Source organism: Drosophila novamexicana, unplaced genomic scaffold, assembly GCF_003285875.2.
Source record: "Drosophila novamexicana strain 15010-1031.04,08,12 unplaced genomic scaffold, DnovRS2.1 tig00002140-arrow-arrow-pilon, whole genome shotgun sequence".
Taxonomy (NCBI): domain Eukaryota; kingdom Metazoa; phylum Arthropoda; class Insecta; order Diptera; family Drosophilidae; genus Drosophila; species Drosophila novamexicana.
The window spans coordinates 100,882-120,963 of record NW_020824946.1 but is presented as its reverse complement, the minus strand read 5'-3'; the positions used below and the strand labels follow the sequence as shown (position 1 = coordinate 120,963).

The 20,082-nt window shown below is 43.5% G+C and overlaps 1 protein-coding gene across 1 annotated transcript; it reads left to right on the top strand.

Annotated features, from left to right (window-relative positions):
* The first annotated feature begins 384 nt into the window (after positions 1-384).
* Positions 385-5,703, top strand: LOC115768962 (dynein heavy chain 2, axonemal-like). The gene is made up of 3 exons (XM_030713685.1): positions 385-696; positions 2,000-5,363; positions 5,687-5,703. The coding sequence occupies exons 1-3, from the start codon at positions 385-387 to the stop codon at positions 5,701-5,703; spliced, it is 3,693 nt and encodes a 1,230-aa protein (XP_030569545.1).
* Positions 5,704-20,082: the final 14,379 nt, after the last annotated feature.

Sequence of the window (20,082 nt, the reverse complement as noted above, 5' to 3'; positions counted from 1 at the left end):
GGTCTTCGTTCCATGGTTGCATTATTACGCTATGCTGGGCGCAAACGTCGGCAGCTACCCAATACGAACGAAGAGGAGATAGTCTACCTAGCCATGAAAGATATGAATGTTGCTAGATTTACAGCCGCTGATTTACCGTTGTTTACTGGAATAATGTGTGATATATTTCCAGGAGTTAGTCTTCCACAGATTGACTATAGTGATTTTAATATTGCTATAATTGAAGAATTTAGAGACAATAGTCTTCAACCAATTCAAATTGCTGTAAAAAAGGTTATTGAACTGTTTGAAACCAAAAATTCTAGACATTCAGTTATGATTATAGGCGATACTGGAACAGCGAAATCAGTTACTTGGCGAGCATTACAAGGCGCATATTACAGAATGAATGCTCAGCGTTTTCAAGGCTGGGAGTCCGTTGCTGTACATCCTGTCAACCCTAAAGCTCTTAATCTAGCTGAGCTGTACGGCGAATATAATTTAAGTACAGGAGAGTGGCTAGATGGAGTACTGAGTTCTATCATGCGAATTATTTGCGCTGACGAGGACCCAATGCAGAAATGGCTTTTATTTGACGGACCCGTTGATGCTGTCTGGATTGAAAATATGAACTCTGTGATGGATGACAACAAGCTTCTAACGCTAATTAATAGTGAACGAATTACAATGCCGCCACAGGTTTCATTGCTATTTGAGGTAGGTGACTTGGCGGTTGCCTCCCCTGCTACTGTATCACGCTGTGGTATGGTATATAATGACTATAACGACTGGGGTTGGAAGCCATTCGTCGATGCATGGTTACAGAAATTAAAAATCAAAGCATATTCTGAATTTTTGCGCATCCATTTTGACTCTATCTTACCAAATTTGCTTGAGTATAAGCACATTCGTTGCAAAGAACCAGTGAAGACAAACGAATTAAATGGAGTTATGTCTTTGTGTAAGCTCCTTGAGGGGTTTGGTACAAAGCAAAATGGTATTAACCCACACAATTTAGAATCATTGGAAGAAATGACAAAACTTTGGTTTATGTTTTCTTTGGTTTGGTCCATCTGTGCAAGTGTTGACGAGGAGAGTCGACTTAAGCTCGATACTTATATACGTGAAATTGAAAGTTGCTTTCCAATAAAGGACACTGTGTATGATTATTACGTAGATCCGAACGAAAGAACATTCGTACCCTGGGAGAGTAAGCTGTCAGATACCTGGCGTTATGATGAGAGGTAAGTCACACTAATAAGATATAAAATATTTTACACATCATAATTTTTTTTACTTTAGTTCTCCGTTTTATAAGATTATTGTTCCTACTGGAGACACTATACGCTATGAGTATATCGTATCAAAACTTCTTGTTGAAGAGCACCCAGTGATGATAGTTGGAAATGTTGGAACAGGAAAATCATCGACTGCAACCAATGTAATGGAAGCTTGTGATAAGAATAAATTTTGCGTGCTTTACGTTAACATTTCGGCCCAAACTACAGCAGCCGGATTGCAGGCTACAATTGAAAATCGTACCGAAAAGCGCACCAAAACTCAATTTGTACCTTTTGGTGGAAAAAGAATGATCTGCTTTATGGATGACTTTAATATGCCAGCCAAAGACACGTATGGGTCACAGCCGCCTCTTGAACTGATAAGACAATGGATCGATTATAAGTACTGGTTCAACCGTAAGACTCAGCAAAAAATATTTGTCTTGAATACACTACTCATGGCAGCGATGGGACCGCCGGGCGGTGGACGTCAAGTTATCTCCCCACGAACTCAAAGTCGATTTGTACTTTTAAATCTGACTTTTCCAACTCATGAAACAATAACACGTATATTTGGTACAATGCTCAAGCAAAAACTTGAAGGATTTACAATTGATGTTCGCGAAATGTGGTTGCTACTTACGCAATCAACAATATATCTCTACACTGCAATTATTGGAAGAATGCTACCAACTCCTAATAAGTCACATTATCTCTTTAACCTTCGTGATATTTCAAAGGTATTTCAAGGACTACTCAGGGGATCTCTAGAACTTCAAACGACAAGATCACTTTTTCTTCGTCTATGGATTCATGAGTGTTTTAGAGTATTTAGTGATAGACTTGTTGATGATTCAGATCAAGAGTGGTTTGTCAACACTATTAATGAAACCCTAGGAGAATATTACGAGGTTACTTTTCACAGCCTATGCCCATCAAAACAGTCTCCGCTCTTTGGGGAGTTTGCTCATCCGCAGGGTTTCTATGAAGACTTAAAGTTGGACACATTGCGCACATACATGATAAACCAATTAGAGGAGTACAATAATTTTCCTGGAATGGCTCGTATGAATTTAGTTTTCTTTAAAGAAGCCATTGAACATGTAGTTCGCATAATTCGCGTTATATCTCAGCCGCGCGGTCATATCCTAAATATTGGTATAGGAGGATCCGGCCGTCAAGTGCTAGCCAAACTAGCTGCCTTCATTTTAGAAATGGGAATCTTCCAAATTGAGGTTTCAAAAAAATACAAAGTCGGCGATTTACGCGAGGACTTAAAAGCCTTATATAAAATAACGGGTATTAAGCAAAGGCTAACCATTTTTATTTTTAGCAGCGAACAGGTAGCTGAATTGTCTTTCTTAGAAATTATAAATAATATGCTTAGTAGTGGAGAGATAAACTTATTTAAAGCTGATGAGTTCGATGAACTAAAATCCGATTTAGAGCGTCCCGCAAAAAAGGCTGGAGTTGAGCTAAACACGGAAGCGCTGTATTCATTTTTCATGCTGAATATAAGAGATTTTATGCATATAGTTCTGTGTTTCAGCCCCATCGGAGAAAGCTTCAGAAACTACATACGTCAATATCCGGCTCTATTAAGTGCTACCACTCCCAATTGGTTTAGATTGTGGCCGCAAGAAGCATTATTGGAAGTCGCTTGTCATTTTTTGAAGGGTTTTCAACTGAATATTCCCGTTCCTGGTAAAGATGAAAAGAAAGATCGCGATAGTTTGGTCGAAACGACTGAAAATGTTCTTCATCGTGATATTCCGCATGCATTTTCAATCATGCATTCTAGTGTTGCAAAAATCTCACAGCTTATGTTAGAAGAAGTAAAACGATATAACTATGTTACGTCACCAAATTATTTACAGTTAGTAAGTGGTTTTAAAGAGCTCCTTGAAAAAAAAAGGTTGGAAGTATCATCCGCTGCCAATCGCTTACGTAACGGGTTATCTAAGATTGCAGAAACTCAGGAAAAGGTGACTTTAATGTCAGAGGAGCTTAAAGTAAGTTCAGAGCAAGTAAAATTACTAGCCAAAGAATGCGAAGAATTTATTGCCATGATCGAAATTCAGAAATCCGAAGCGACAGAGCAAAAAGAGATCGTAGACGCAGAAGCAGTAATTATAAAGCGTGAAGAAGTAATATGTTTAGACTTAGCAGCCACTGCTCGCGCAGATTTGGAAGTTGTTTTGCCTATGATTGATGCAGCAGTAAAAGCTTTAGATGCACTAAATAAAAAAGATATTGCTGAAGTAAAGTCCTATGGTCGCCCACCTATGAAGATTGAAAAAGTAATGGAAGCCGTACTGATATTAATCGGAAAGGAACCAACTTGGGAGAACGCGAAAAAAGTACTTAGTGAGTCTACATTTTTGAATGACTTAAAAAATTTTGATCGAGATCACATCTCGGAAAAAACACTTAAGCGAATAGCCATGTACACTAAAAATCCAGAATTGGAACCAGATAAGGTAGCTGTAGTATCAGTTGCATGTAAGTCATTAATGCTATGGATTATGGCTATAGAAAACTACGGCAAAGTATATCGAATTGTTGCGCCAAAACAAGAAAAATTAGATAATGCCATGAGGTCGCTGGAGGAAAAACAAGCAGCATTAGCTGCAGCTAAAAAAAAACTTGAAGAACTGCAAGCGGTAATAGAAGAGCTTTATCGGCAGCTCAATGAAAAAACCGAATTGCTTAATGAATTACGTGCAAAGGAAGAACGTCTAAGGAAGCAACTGGAACGTGCAATTATTTTAGTTGAATCACTGTCAGGAGAGCGCGAGCGTTGGATAGAAACTGTAGCCCAACTAGACGTCGCTTTTGAGAAATTACCTGGAGACTGTCTTTTGTCTATTGCATTTGTAACTTATTTGGGTCCGTTTGACACTAAATACCGTGAAGATCTCTTAAGCAAATGGAGACAACTAATTAAAGATTTAGTTATTCCAGCCACGTCTGAACTGAAATTAACTGTCTTTCTCTGCGATGCCGTTTCTATCCGAGAATGGAATATTCAAGGACTTCCGGCTGATGATTTAAGTACGGAAAATGGAGTAATTGTAACTCAGGGCAGTAGATGGCCGCTGATTATCGATCCGCAAATGCAAGCGAATAATTGGATTATGAAGATGGAGGAACATAATCAGCTAATTATAATAGATTTGGGTATGACTGATTATCTTCAGCAAATGGAACATTCTATTAAAGAAGGGATTCCTGTATTGTTACAAAATGTTGGAGAAACCCTAGACCAGGCGATATACCCAATCCTTCGCCGAAATTTTACAATACAATCTGGGGAAAAACTAATAAAATTCAATGATAAGTACTTATCATATAACGATCAATTTCGATTTTACATTACTACGAAAATTTCGAATCCGCACTATCCACCCGAAATATCATCAAAAATGACGATTGTTAACTTTGCATTAAAACAAGATGGACTGGAAGCCCAACTATTGGGTATTATTGTAAGAAAGGAAAAACCGGCGTTAGAGGAACAAAAAGATGATCTAGTTATGACCATTGCACGTAATAAACGTACACTTATTGATCTTGACAATGAGATTTTGCGTTTATTAAATGAAAGTAGAGGATCCCTTCTTGATGATGACAAATTATTTTCTACATTGCAAAAGTCACGACAAACATCGGTCCTGGTGAAAGAGTCCCTAAGTATTGCTGAAGTCACAGAAATAGAGATAGACGCAGCTCGCCAAGAATACAAGCCTGCTTCTGTACGCGCTGCTATTTTATTTTTCGTTTTAACGGATATGTCAAAGATTGACCCAATGTATGTTTTCTCTTTGGCGGCTTATATTTTACTATTTACGCAATCTATTGAACGTAGTCCACGAAATCAGCTGGTACATGAGCGTATTCACAATATTGATGAATATCATACATATTCTGTTTATCGAAATACTTGCCGTGGCCTTTTTGAAAGGCATAAACTTCTTTTTTCAATACATATGACAGCGAAAATACTATCAAATGCTGGAAAGCTGGTCGAAGAAGAGTATGATTTTATCCTGAAGGGCGGAATTGTTTTAGACAAGCAAGGACAGGCGCCTAATCCAGCAAAATGTAAATAATTATAATTATCCTATAGCAATGGTGTAACAATTTTGTTACTTACGCGTAATTAATTTAGGTTACCAATAGTAAAAGTATACATTTTTTTTAATAAAGCCCGTTTTTTAGGTACACATTCGCTACGGACATCGAGATAGCTACTTTTTAAAAATTTTATTTATTTTATATACCAAAATAAAAATCCAAGGCTATATGATACATAAGTCTCATTTTAACAAATTTCGTCTAAATATTTGTTGCTTTTCACTGTTCAAATACAATTTTACATATATTCGAGCCAAATTCCTTAAAATTAGATTAATATATATATTTAGGGTGGATCAGTAAATAAAATTAATATATTATTGAGTTTGACAATAGTATATTTTTTTTTTATAATAAAGCTTGGTTGGACACATCTGGTGGTATCTAGACTAAACTAAACGAATAAGTAAGAGATATCGAACAAGGCATATTTTTTCGTAGTCGCATTTTAAAGAACTGTCCAAATTCAATTAAATTTATATATATACATAATCATAGACAACCCGAATATAACTGTTCTTTTTCTAATTTAACTATTAACAGGGTGGATCAGTGAACAAAATTGGGACAATATAACCGAGCTGGACAAAATACCAGGTTTCCACGGCATTATAGACTCATTTGAAACTAATTTCAAACTATGGAATGGTAACCCTTATTTATTACTTCAGTTCATAATAATATTAATATTTTCGACTTACAGCCTGGTACGCTACAGCTTTCCCAGAACAGGAAGATTTGGTTGGCGAATGGAATGATAAGCTTACAGATTTTCAAAAAATTTGTGTAGTACGTTCATTACGACCGGATCGAATTAGCTTTTGTATGACACAGTTTATTATCAGTAAGTTAGGTCCACGTTATGTGGAACCACCAGTCCTTGATCTAAAGGCTGCCTTTGATGAATCAATTTCTCAAACACCATTGATTTTTGTTTTGTCACCGGGCATCGATCCAACTCAATCTTTAATAGCACTTTCGGAAACAACGAAAATGTCTCAGAGGATGTTTTCACTTAGTTTGGGGCAAGGACAAGCACCAGTAGCAACAAAGCTTATAATGGATGGAATCAGAGATGGTAATTGGGTATTTCTAGCAAATTGTCATTTGTCCCTAAGCTGGATGCCTACTCTCGATAAAATGATAGCAACTATGCAGTCAATTAAGTTACACAAAAAGTTCCGCCTTTGGCTAAGTTCCAGTCCTCACCCAGATTTCCCTATATCTATTTTGGAAACAAGTATTAAAATGACCACTGAACCTCCACGTGGAATTAAAGCTAACATGAAGAGGCTCTACAATAATGTAAATGCTGTGAATATGGATATCTGTAAGGAGCCTAATAAGTACAAAAAACTGCTTTTTGCACTCTGCTTTTTTCATACAATTCTCTTGGAGCGTAAAAAATTCCAGCAACTTGGGTGGAATGTCATATATAGTTTTAATGATTCTGATTTTGAAGTGTCTGAAATTTTATTGCTTTTGTATTTAAATGAGTATGAAGAAACACCTTTCAATGCATTAAAATACTTGATAGCTGGAGTAAACTATGGAGGTCATGTGACCGATGACTGGGATCAGCGGCTGCTGACTACCTACATAAATCAATTTTATAATGATCAAGCGTTAAAAACGCGTAAGTTTCGGTAAGTAGACCTTTCTTTAACAATTATTTTGTTGATCCTAAGCCCAAGAGATTGCTGCTGAGCATTGAATAACTATGGTTTTGTACATTTCCATTACTCGCATCACATGCATACACGCCTCGTACAAAGCAGGAAATTCTTCTTTTTAATCAACAGATCTAAATTTGGCATTAATTAGCTTTAAATGTTTTCAAAATCTTTTCGACATCGAAATACTTTATTATGCAGCTCCAGCAGAATCACTCATAAAATACGTTTTTGTATTGTTATTCTGTTTTCATATCTTCCCAATTATGGCGCGGAATAAATATTATTACTAGGGCCGCCAGTCCATCAGATCTTATCGATACATTGTTTTTTTGTAATTCAGGCCACTAGTAAAAAATGCGTATTTCCTCTGTCGCAGTATGGTACAAGTAGATCCCTCTTGCATTACGCTGAGGCTTTTCAGTTTGGTTGCCAATATGTAGTTTATCTACTTCTTTTCATATTTAAAACTATTTAACCTGAGAGACTCATTGACTGATCTATGCGCAGCTCTAGCGTAAGAGCTATACAGCCCCTTTTTTACCATAGTTACCAAATGCGGAGAAGTGTTTTTATTAACTATCCGATAGGCCTCCAATTTCGTTTCAAATACCTTTGTTCCCATTAATTTAATGGGTGGTTCATTCTTTTTGAAGACCTCATTCCTCCTTAGTATCATTTGGTTCGTTAATTTTCGCGTTCAAGTTAAGAAGAATCATTTGAAAAGGGTTTTACATTTTTTGCAGAATGCAAGAATCCTCGATGGAAATGCGATTCAAACATAATGAATACGTTTTTCAGCAAATTTTGAAATTCCGGTAAGCGATATTACGAAAATTAAAAAAAATGCTGCTTGCGCGAAATAGTACAGCCGGTCCCATATCAGAAATTATCTATTATAGAAATTGTAGAAGATAAATTGCGTAATAAAGTCTCTAATGGTGTTAACCTAGCGTTAGATACTAGTGAGCTAAGCGTGTACCTAAAAAAAATGGGCATCCAGCCATCCCCTACATGATCGGCAGCCTGACCAGTGCAATATGTCGCGATCAGTTGACAATAGAATGTATGGCTAGCCTATCTTCCCACTAGCACTGGGTAAGATTACTAGTGACAGTCCTGACACTACGGGTCGGGAACCATCTTAGCCTTAGGGCCCCGGATATATTTATTTTTAGATATGCCTTTAACGAAAGTGATTTTTGTTGTGAACAGTGGCAACGCAATGTGTACGACAACTTTAGGAAGATTGGACTACAATAGGTCTATTATCCATCTATAAATAAATTTCATATTATCATCACAAACTATTTTGGATTTATTGATTGCACTTCGGAAATGAGGATATTAGATCTTCGGCGTGCCGAAAATAGCCCTTCTTTCTCATTTAGACACATTTCGATTTATGGCTGCAAGTTTGAATAGTCTTAGCTCTAATTTAGAACATAATAATTTCACAACTGTTAAACGGTTTTTCCCGGACGAAACACACTTTTATCTTGTCATAGGAAGGGAGTTTTCCCATATGATTACTTTACTAAATTTGAATGTTTGCAAGAAACTGCTCTTCCACCAGGGGAAAAATTTTTCAACAGTCTTGCAAATAGAGAATGCTTAGATCAGAACGTGTGGAGTGTTTTTAAACCTTTTGACCCCAACTTTTTTCCTGATAAATGAAATTTTTTTTTTTTACTTTTAATTTTTTTGTATTTATCTAACAAGTATTTGACCAAAATTTAAGGTTGCCACGCCTATCGGTTTGGGAGCTACAGAAAGTTGCTTGTGAGCAACGTTGGGCCATAGTGGTATATATATAAAAAAATTGTTTTCTTGGAAACAGCTTAAAATTAATTTTATTTATTTTAGTAAATTAGTTATGAAAAGAAATAAAACAGTTTTTATTATTATTACAGCAAATACTACCCAATGTTCCATTTTATCGTAACGCCGTGAGTCTGGAGCATCCGGCTGGACCCTGTACTTTTTTGACTGGAGCGAAGACACCCTGCTTGATAACACCCAAGGGTGTTATCGAGCTGTCCTTTTCTGCATTCAATGGTCGCCCTCTCTTTTTTGCCAACGAAGTAGTGGTAGTACATTGTAAAAGCTCCTGAGCAACTTCCATTTGAAATAGTATGAGAGGAATATGCTTCTGTCCCTGGCTTATCAAATGTAAAGGCTTTCTATATAGTAGCCACGCATTTGTAAGGGATGTTCCCAAGCACCAATAAAAGATTCTAATATACCACTTTCTACTCCTCCCATACCCTTATTGTAAGAAGCAACAATCGCAGGCCTTTCAACATCAATATAAGCCTTTGCTTTTGGATTCCAACGTTTGCATATCCCAATCGGTTGATGGGCTTCACATGAGGATATAAGTCGAAGTGGCTTATTGTCAAACCATTTTACACATACCAGATTGTTGTTGATTTCAGTTTTTATATCGAAAGACCCTCTTCCACGCTTTCTTAACTCTGCGTCCGAAAGTAGTTGGCAATTACTTATGCGATTTTTACGTACGGTACCTGTTGCAAATATGCCCATTTCCTTTAACGAAAGTAGAAGGCTTACTGACGTAAACCAGTTATCAAAATATATCTTAAAGTGTTTGTCCTTGGGAAGACCTTTTGCCAAATACAAGATTACATCCAAAGATATTCCCAAACCATAAGAAGGACAGGTGCCTTCACCAACATACAGCGTAAAGTCGTAAACTAATCCAGATGTTCCAGCACGCGTAAACATTTTCAGACCCCATTTGTGAGGCTTAGCTGGGTTGTATTGCTTAAATGACGATCGACCTTTGAACGTAATGATTTGCTCATCAATACTTTAGTTCTTCTTGAGGTAGTTTACCAAAATTTATTTTGAGAATGTTTAGTAAAGGACGTATCTTGTACAGCTTGTCATAGCTCAAATCTCCTTTTTTGCATTGTTTAGAATTCTCGTTGAAGTGCAAACATTGCTTTATTTTTTCAAATCTTCCGCGTGGCATTAATTCAGTTATAACGGTAAGCTTTAAATTTGTTGACCATGCCATTTTAAATTGTGGCAATTTTATAACACCCAAGTATAACAAAATACCAATGTAACGTTTGATATCTGCTCCAGTACATTTAAGCTCTATGCCGTGTTATTGAAGCCCATATAAATCAGTTTGCATTATGATCAAATCAATAACTTGGCTATCAAAAAAGGTGAAAAAATATTCTACTGGTATCACCACGTCGTCGACTTTCAACGAACTGTCTTCCTCCCAAATGCACTCTGGAGCTTCAAATGGCCTTGTTCTCCACTTTAGTGTCTTGGGGTCAACTTTTTCGAAGCTATTACCAGCATCAACACTCGGTTCCAGCTCACATTCTTCAGCAATCATATTTTCAAGAAGGCCAATCTCGATAGTTTCTCCTCTTTCCACGATCACTTCCAAATTCTTCTCCAGCACTGCATTAATGTCAACCATCTCATCACCACTTTCTTCGTCAGTAGAGGCATCCCAATCGAAGTTAATAATCCTCTCAATATCTTCATTTGACAAGCCCTTCTGTTTTGGTCTCATATCTAAGTACAAATATATTTATTACCACTATGGCCCTAGGTTGCACACAAGCAATTTCACATCTTTGAAAATTACAAACCTGGGTATTGTTTAAAATAAATCAAATTAAACTTTAACACCTTTTAGATAAATCTCACTTTAATACCTCTTCCGAATTTCAGAATTATATTTTTTGCGACACACGTTCAGTCTATTCAAAATAATTTCTCTAAATGACCTCCACATGTGAATTTTTTTGCACATGTTTTGAGTGGACAATTAAAAGTACCGTTATCATTAAGAATGAAGAGACAAAAACAAAAGGAACGCATACCGTTAGCGGTTAAACAACACAAATTGCTCACCGGCAACAGTGGGGTCGAAAGGATTAATTGTAAAACCCTCAAAGATTATATGAAGCTGTATTTAAGGACAGATGTACTTTTGCCTACAGATATTTTCGAAAATTTTCGTTTAATTTGCAAGAATATTTATTCATTGGACCCAGCCCATTATTACACAGCTTCGGGGTTATCTTGGGATGCTATGCTAAGAACAACTGGAATAGAATTATAATTATTTACAAACATAGATATGCAAAGATTTATACAAATTGGTATTCGTGGGGGATTATTACAATGTTGTCAGAGATATTCAATTGCTAATCATAAGTATATGAATGATGACAATAGCACAAAACCCTCTCAATATTTAATGTATTTAGATTCAAATAATCTACATGGGTCGGTCATAATGTCTTCCATATGGTGATATCCAGTGGTTTAGTGAGGATGAAATACGATCATTTCATTTATTTTCAATTTCTGAAACGTATGAATATAGATATATTCTTGAAGTAGATTTAGAATACCCAACATCCCTTCATGATATCCATAACGACTTACTGTTTTGTCCAAGCAATCAAAAACCGACTGCAAAGTGTACAGTTAAAAAGCTTATCGCTGATCTAAGAACGAAATATAAATATCCCATACATTATAGAAACTTCAACAATGTATTCATAATGCATTGCGCTTAACTAAGATTAACCTTGGATAAGAAATAAATTTATATTAATACATATTATAGAACGCAGGCGAAATATAATTTCGAAAAAGATTTTTTTAAGCTATTAAATAATGCAGTATATGGGAAAACCATGGAAAACGTTGAAAAACGTAAAAACATTAAATTGGTAACTGCATGGGAAACAACGTCTTGCAATAGATTGGGAGCAGGGGCATTAATCGCAAAATCAAACTTTCATAGCTCAGTGCAATTCTCGAATAATATGTATGCGATCCAAATGAAAAGATTGCATAACTATCATTATAAGCCCATATATTTAGGTTTTACAGTATTAGATCTTTTGAAATTGTTGATGTATGATTTTCATTATGGTTATATCGTAGCAAAGTTTAAATTTGATCTAGAATCAAATTATATGGATACAGACTCCTTAATTATGCAATTTAAACTGAGGACTTTTATGCAGATATTAAAGATCATCTTGAAATGAAATTCGACACATCTAAATATTCTGATGATCATGTCATGTCAAGTGATCATGTCATAAATAAGTGTTCGACCTAACCTCAAACGAGGGGCATGCGGTACGAGATTGTGGCTCCGGGGTGGGCATTGCCGGTTGGTGTTTAGGTAGTGGAGTTGGTGCGAGGCCACGGCCCGCTAGTGTAGTTGGTGCGAGGCCACGGCCCACTAGCATAGTGGTACGAGGCCACGGCCCGGCAGAGAGATAGGGTGTTTAGGTAGTGGAGTTGGTGCGAGGCCACGGCCCACTAGTGTGGTTGGAGCGAGGCCACGGCCCGCTAGCATAGGTGGCACGAGGCCACGGCCCGATGGCGTAGGTGTGTAGAGGTAGATCTGGGTTTGGTATGGTCAGGATACTCACCCCCCCTTTAAGCCATCTCTCCCAGCGAAATTATAAATAACTTGTAACTCGCTAGACCTAATAAGACTGAGAATTATACCCCGGCCGGAAGCTTCCTTACAAGTGGCGCCCAAGCAGGGACCAAGAGGCGTTTAGGGGTGTGGCATTTCGGCGGATTAAAGCCCGCAAGCATGCCCGAATAGGTATGTTCCAAAAAAAAAAATATATATATATATAGGGTATTTCTAGTCGGGTATACCCTAGAGGGAAGGTAACCTAGCAGGGAGCAAGAAAATGAGAAGGTCATGTATGTGCGAAATATAAAAATAGGGTATTAAGTAGTCCGGTATACCCCAGAGAACATTTCTATACCCTGTGTTAGGCATAGCCAGAAAATGAACACGTGCAGCTGGTGAGTGACAAAAATGCTAGCAGCAAGCCGGCAAGTAAGATAAAGAGACGAAAACATAACGGTCGGTCGTGAGAGTACAGCGCGCGCGCGCCAGCCGGGCGACGTCGAGACCACGCTCGCACACGGGTGCCCACACGTGCGGCGCAGTCGACGTCGGCGTCGAAGGACCGTTAAGGCGTCGCGGCAGCGGTTGTACAGTGGGGCGAATCCAACTCACGCGCGGTGAAAAGTTTAATTCGTCGGTACAGCTGTCGGGGGCAGTGAAGTGAATGTGAATGTGAACAAAGGGAACAATTAGAGCGGAACAAGTGCCAAATAAAAATAAGTGGATAATAATAAAATTTTCTTTTTATAAATAAAATTAATAAAACAAAAATAAATAAAATCAAGAGGATAAGGATAAAACTTTCTTTTATAAATAAAATTAATTAAACAAAAATAAATAAAAATAAGTGAATAATAATAAAATTTTCTATTATTAATAAAATTAATTAAACAAAAATAAATAAAAATGAGTGGATAATAATAAAATTAAAATAAACCGACGATCACAATAAAGATAAAGGCAGCGACCACATAAGGAACAGCCTAAAAGCGGAAAAGTGAGAAAAGAAAATTTTGAAATACCTTTTGTTGAGTTTTTTTTAAAAAAGAAAAGGGGGAAATATTTTTGTGGAATATTGTTTTGTATTTTTGTTTGGTGAAAGATATAAAGACAAAAAGGAAAAAAAAAAAACTAAAGAAGAAAACTAAAAGGAACCAAAGTGGCTGAGCAAGATCGGCGTAAAAGTGAAAAGACACCAACACCAAGAAAAGGAGAGAGGAATAGTAAAGGGACCGACGGAGCCCCTAGAACGGGAAGAGAGGGAAACAGCGACGTCGACTAGCAAGGAAGTATACAATAAAGGATGGAGGCAGGTGAGTGCCAAAACCCGGGGGTAGGCGTCCGCTGGATTCACCAGCGACGCAAAGAGGAGTTAGTGGCGATCGCCCAGGAGTTTGGGCTGGAAAAGGAGGGGCGCGTGGAGGAGCTACGTAAGCGGCTGTCCACCTACGTGCAGGAGGGCGGTCATTCGACTGGGATTTGGGCTTGGCTCGCCGAGCTGGAATCCCCATATACTAAAACTCTTGAGCCGCCATCTTGGGGCGTCCCACCCGACTTTGGTGGACGGCCACGGCAAAAGTCGGAACCTGACCTCAGAAGCTCCCAGCTGTACGGGCTTTTACAGGCGCCCACCCCGAGTTTGACCGTCTCGGGCGTTGAGGCAATTTCTTCTCTCGGTGGAAACGAAGACCGCCGAGTAACTGCGGTCAACGCAGAGGTGGGGAGGTCCCCTGTTGAACCGGGTGGTGGTCCCTGCTACACAAGGCCGCACCATCCATCGGAGGCGAGGCCACTTCCCAATGTCCTGGAGCAAGTTCGGAAGTGGGGTATGAGGTACGATGGACGCTCCGACCCCCTTGGGTTCTTAGAGGACCTCGAGGAGCGCGCTATCACCTATGGTATAGCCCTCGACCGTATGCCCAGGGCAATGAGCGAGATGTTCTGCGATAGGGCTGCTCGTTGGTTTCTGAGCAGTGGGCGAAGGGATGTGCCGTGGGCCGTGTTTAGGAGGGATTTCTTGGAGTTTTTCTTGCCCCCTCGTTACTTCGAGAGGCTTGAGGACGAGATCCGATCCCGGAGGCAGCGCGTAGGTGAAGCGTTCAAGGAATATTTGATAGAGCTGAGGGCTCTTATGCACCACGCTAGATACGAGCCGGCACAAGAGCTGCATTGGATATACGAGAACGCCGCTCCGGAATACAGGCTCTATGTACGACGGCAAGACTTTTCTACCCTATCCCAGCTAACTCAACTGGCCGTAGAATACGAGACCGTCGTGAGGCAGAGGGCGGAGTACTCAGGCAGCCAACCCTTGGGTCAGGGTGTCTCTAGTTCAAATAGTGCAGAGTGGGCGAGGACGGCGCAGTCCTCGGGACATCTCAATCCGTTCCGGTCTGCTCCCAGCGGATCCGGGACGACCGTTGTGGACAACAGGGTCTCCAGCCCCACCCGCTGCAACTCCGCGACGGGCGTGTCGTAGGTGCGCACAGGAGGGGCATTTTGCCAGGGAATGTCCCAACGCCCCTGTCTTATTTTGTTGGGTATGTGGAAGCCGGGGCCGAAGTAGTCGAGAGTGTTGCCGCGCGGAGACGGGAAACGGGCAACGGCGTCGTCCGGACCAGGATCGGGTCGGCGCCAATACACACGGAACGCAGCAATAGGACACCCACTGAAGGTGGACGGCGGTCGGATCGTCGCTACGGTAGAGATTGGCGGACGAACGATGCCCGCCACGATCGATAGCGGAGCCACTCGTAGCTTCATGAGCGAGGACTGCGTACGCAAATGGACGATCCGGGGAAGAGCGGAGGAAATACAGGCACGTATCCGCCTAGCAGATGGGTCCGCCCTAGAGGTAGAAAAGGCTTTGAGAGTAGACCCCAGCTTAGGGGGAAAAATGATCAGCATGACGATGCTCATCATGCCCTCAATGCTGGACCATGTAATCCTGGGTATGGATTTTTTGGGGGCGATGGGTACCACAATACGCCAAGAAGCAGCGACGACACCGGGCGTGAGGCCAGGAACGAGCGAGGAGTCGGAGAAAGGCCGCCCAAGGCATGAAAAGGGAGCACCTGCTCGACTACAGAGGGAGCCGGAGGAAGGCCTCCCAAGGCATGGAAAGGGAGCACCTGCTCGGCTACAGAGGAAGCCGGAGGAAGGCCTCCCAAGTCATGACAAGGGAGCACCTGCTCGGCTACAGAGGGAGCCGGAGGAAGGCCTCCCAAGTCATGACAAGGGAGCACAACTGCTCGGCTACAGAGGGAGCCGGAGGAAGGCCTCCCAAGTCATGATAGGGGGGCACCTGCTCGGCTACAGAGGGAGCCAAAGGCAGGCCTCCCAAGTCATGAGAAGGGAGTACCTGCTCGGCCTTCGACGGAAAAGGTCAGGAAAAGGGAAGTAAAGTCCGGCCCGAATCGACAGCCTGGAGAACCCAAGAGGTGGCGCATAGAGGCAGACTTCTAATGGCTACGGAAGCGGCACGGCGGGAACGTGCAAGAGAAAGGACGGAGTAGGAGCGATGACCAGAATCCACACGGACATAGAAGGCCAGGAGCGAGCGGCCACGGAGTTCTATCTGGAATCGAAATGGTCCCAGGATGGGGCGATAACGGCATCGAAGAGGCGGATTGGCCAGCGGATCTGGACCCGGAACTGAGGGAGTTCCTGGAGTCAGAGCTGGCTCTCTTCGAGGGGCTGCAGGGAATCTCGCACATCGCAGAGCACCGAATCCGGCTGAAGGATGCCGTTGAAACAAAGGTACTACCCCAAGAATCCGGCCATGCAGAGGGTGATCGACGAGCAAGTGGATGAGTTGATCCGGGCAAATGTCATCGAGCCGTCGCGTAGTCCGCACAGCGCCCCGATCGTCTTGGTCAAAAAGAAGACTGGCGAGTGGCGTATGTGCATTGACTACCGACAACTCTACGCGCATTCCATTCCGTACGCTTATCCGGTGCCTCGTATTAACCACATCCTGGAGCGGATGCGCCACGCCCGGTTCATCTCCACTCTGGATTTGAAGCACGGGTACTGGCAAATACCGATGGCAGCCGATAGCCGGGAGTGTACAGCGTTCACAGTCCCTGGAAGAGGTCTTTTCCAATGGCGGGTGATGCCATTCGGCGTACACTCGGCGTGTGCGACATTCCAGCGCGCTTTGGATACGGTAATAGGGCCGCAGATGGAGCCTCATGCGTTCGCTTACCTAGACGACATCGTGGTAATAGGAGCAACGAAAACACAGCATGTAGAGAATTTGAGGGAGGCCAATCTCCGGTTAAATAGAAAAAAATGCAGCTTCTTCCGGGAGAGGTTAGTCTACCTAGGACATGTAATTTGCGGAGAAGGGATACGGACCGATCCGGAGAAAGTGGAGGCGATACGAAACCTGAGGGCCCCAACAAATTGCAAAGAACTGCGACAGTGTTTTGGGATGGCGTCATGGTACAGGCGTTTCGTACCCAATTTCGCGACCCAGGTACAGCCACTCACAGCGCTCTTAGAGAAGGGGCAGAAATGGGCATGGGAGCAAGAACAGGAGGAGGCATTGACGACTGCCCCTGTGTTGGCTTGCCCCGACTTTTCCGCCAAGTTCGTCATGCAGACTGACGCGAGTGAGTATGGCCTCGGTGCAGTGCTGACGCAGACGATCGATGGACAAAAGCGGGTGATAGCATACGCGAGCCGAAAGTTGCTGAAGACCGAGGTAAACTATTCCGCCACTGAGAAAGAGTGCCTGGCAATCGTGTGGTCGATCCGGAAGTTGCGTTGGCCGATGCCCTGTCGAGGCATCCTCTAGAGACCTGTCAACAAGTAGTGGTGGCCGAGGCCCCCTGCAAATGGGTCGCGAGGATGCGTGCTAGAATCGCCGAAGAGCCAGCCAAGTTCCCGGATTACACCGAGGCATTTGGGTCACCGGATAGATGATGAGGACTACATCCCTTGGAAACTATGCGTAGGCAGTGGTCAACGCCAGAGGGTACTGCGGGAATGTCATGAAGCTCCCACGGCCGGACATCAAGGTGTCAGAAAAACGGTGGCGAGGTTAGCCCAGCGGTACTACTGGCCGGGTATGTTCCGCGATGCCGCCAGATACGTGAAATGTTGCAAAGACTGCCAAAAATTCAAGAGTGAGCAACTCAAACCGGCTGGTCGCATGCTGACGAGGCAGGTGGCAGAGCCGACGGCGGTACTTTGCGCGGACTTCGTCGGACCCCTTCCACGGTCGAAACATGGAAACACGATGCTATTGGTGTTCCATGACGCTTTCTCGAAATGGGTGGAGTTGGTCCCTCTCAGAAGAGCCACGGCAGCACACCTGCAAACTGCGTTTCGAGAGAGGATTCTAAGTAGGTTCGGGGTACCTAGAAAATTTGTGTGCGACAACGGGGTACAATTTACGAGTCGGAGCTTCAAGTCATTTTTGGGGTCCCTGGGTGTAGAGATCCAGTATACCGCCCCGTACTGTCCGCAAGAGAATCCCACTGAGAGGACTAACCGCAATTTATTTATACCAGAGTTCATGGGATGAACTCTTGCCCGAGATCTCGCTGGCGGTCAACACGAGCGTGGGAGATTCAACGGGCTTTAGTCCCGCTTTCCTGATGCAGGGCAGGCAACCTCGGTTACCCGCAGCTCTGTACGATCAGGTAACTCCGGGGTCCGCAACTACTGCGCTCGTCCCTAGGACAAAGGCGGATAGGCTAAAAGAAATTTTTGATATCGTCCACAGCAACCTCCAGCGCGCATCAAAGGACCAGGGCAGGCATTACAACTTGCGGAGACGAGAGTGGCGGCCTTCGTTGGACTCGATGGTCCTGTTGAGGCAGCACCAGTTGTTCAACGCTGCCGAAGGTTTCGCCGCAAAGTTGGCACCCAAATTTGACGGCCCCTACAAAGTCGTCAAATTAATATCCCCCAATATTGTGCGGCTGGTGAAATCAGACGACCGCAAGAAGAGGGTGGCCAACATCTCACAATTGAAACCATTCTACAGAAAGACGACGAGCGACGAAGAAGACGAAGATCCAGGGCACGTAAATGCCCACGCGTAAGCGAAGGATGAGAGCAACACCCGTCGCCCAACGAAACTATTATGATTAAGCTTAGATAAAACTAACATTAACAACATAATTCAGAATAGGCATAGTAGAGTGTGAGCCGCACTGAGAGAATAGGGCATTAACAAATAAGTAAAGAGTAAGTTAACCAATAAGCTGAACTTGTTGATGGAACCCGAAGTTATCGACATATCGTCAGACGAACACAACAGCAGCGGGGACACCGAGCCTTTCCCCGGGCCGGGAGCCGCAGGCCGTCCACGCGACCCACGCCAGGGGCGTGAGTACTATCGAAGAGAACGGCAAGAAGGACCGCCTCGCCAGTTCCGCCATACACTATTCTCCCAGCGGACCAACATAATGGAGAGGCTAGACGGGATGGTCTTGCTGATGGCAGTCGAGGTCACGACAATGTTCGTGGAGGCACCATTCGCCCGGAACTCGCCACCGTACGCGGAAGAGCCTGCATCTCCGCCCCTCACATCCCACTCGGCACAATCATCAGAGCCGGCAACCCCAACCGCGGCCGGCGAGATGGACGAGGAAGAGTCCACACCGTTCGGAACGGAGGAGCACACACCACCAGCGCAGGACGTGGAGGCGGTAGGAGAAGAGATATCCCTGTCGGCCGGAGACGCGGAGTCGCTACCGACGGAGGTGCCGAACGGCATCCGCGCAAACGACGGGGAAGCAGACCCGTTGAGCCTCGACCCAGAACCCTTAGTGGGAGGGGACCCGTTAACGGAGGACGAGTCGGAATTCCGTCGCCGCTTTGCCACCCACCGTCTGGAGGTAGACCCGGGCAGCCAGTTTCCCAGGATAACGCTGCGGTACCTACCAAAAGTCCCCGTGGTAGCCAACAAACCCCGTCTGAACCCCGCAAAGCGTGAATGGTGGGGTGCCGAAGAAGGCCCCGGCGGAAAGCGCCGACGCAGCCGCCATCGTCGACGGAGAGCCGCCAGGGGCAAGCGTCGCCGGAGTGGAGGCCATCGCCGACGCAGTCCCGAGGGAGCATCCTCGTCGGCCACGAAGAGGCTTCGCACGCGAGCGCCAGGAGGGTCCTTCCCAGCCCGGAAAGGATAACAGCCGCTGCAAGATCGCTTCTCGAGGAGGGCATCCCGAACCCTGGCCGATACCGATTGCGGTCTGCCAGATGGTCGTGGAGGAGCACCATCTCAGCACTAAGGACGCGGCGAACTCGGCCGTTTCCACAGCCCGCGCCCTGGCGCCAGACGAAACCTTTCCTAAGGAATCGGAGGAGGAGTGGCTCGACGACGACGACGAGATGCCCGCGCTCGTGCCTATTGCCTGCGCCGAGACACCCGACACCATCGCCCGGCGGGAGTTAGAAGACGCCTGGTTCGGCCAAGAAGGCAAGGCGCCATCCCGAAAAGGTTCCTTCACGGTTCGCCAGGAAGGCCGGGATGAAGTCTGGTCCGAGGAAGAGGACGCGGTGGTGACGGCTTCGTCACCCAAGCTTTCGAGTCCAACCCAGGATTTCT

Coding starts and splice junctions, on each gene's coding strand:
- LOC115768962 (XM_030713685.1), top strand. CDS start 385: ATGAATGCTCAGCGTTTTCAAGGCTGGGAGTCCGTTGCTGTACATCCT. Junction 697..1,999: donor AGGTTTCATTGCTATTTGAG/GTAGGTGACTTG, acceptor GATATTTCAAAG/GTATTTCAAGGACTACTCAG.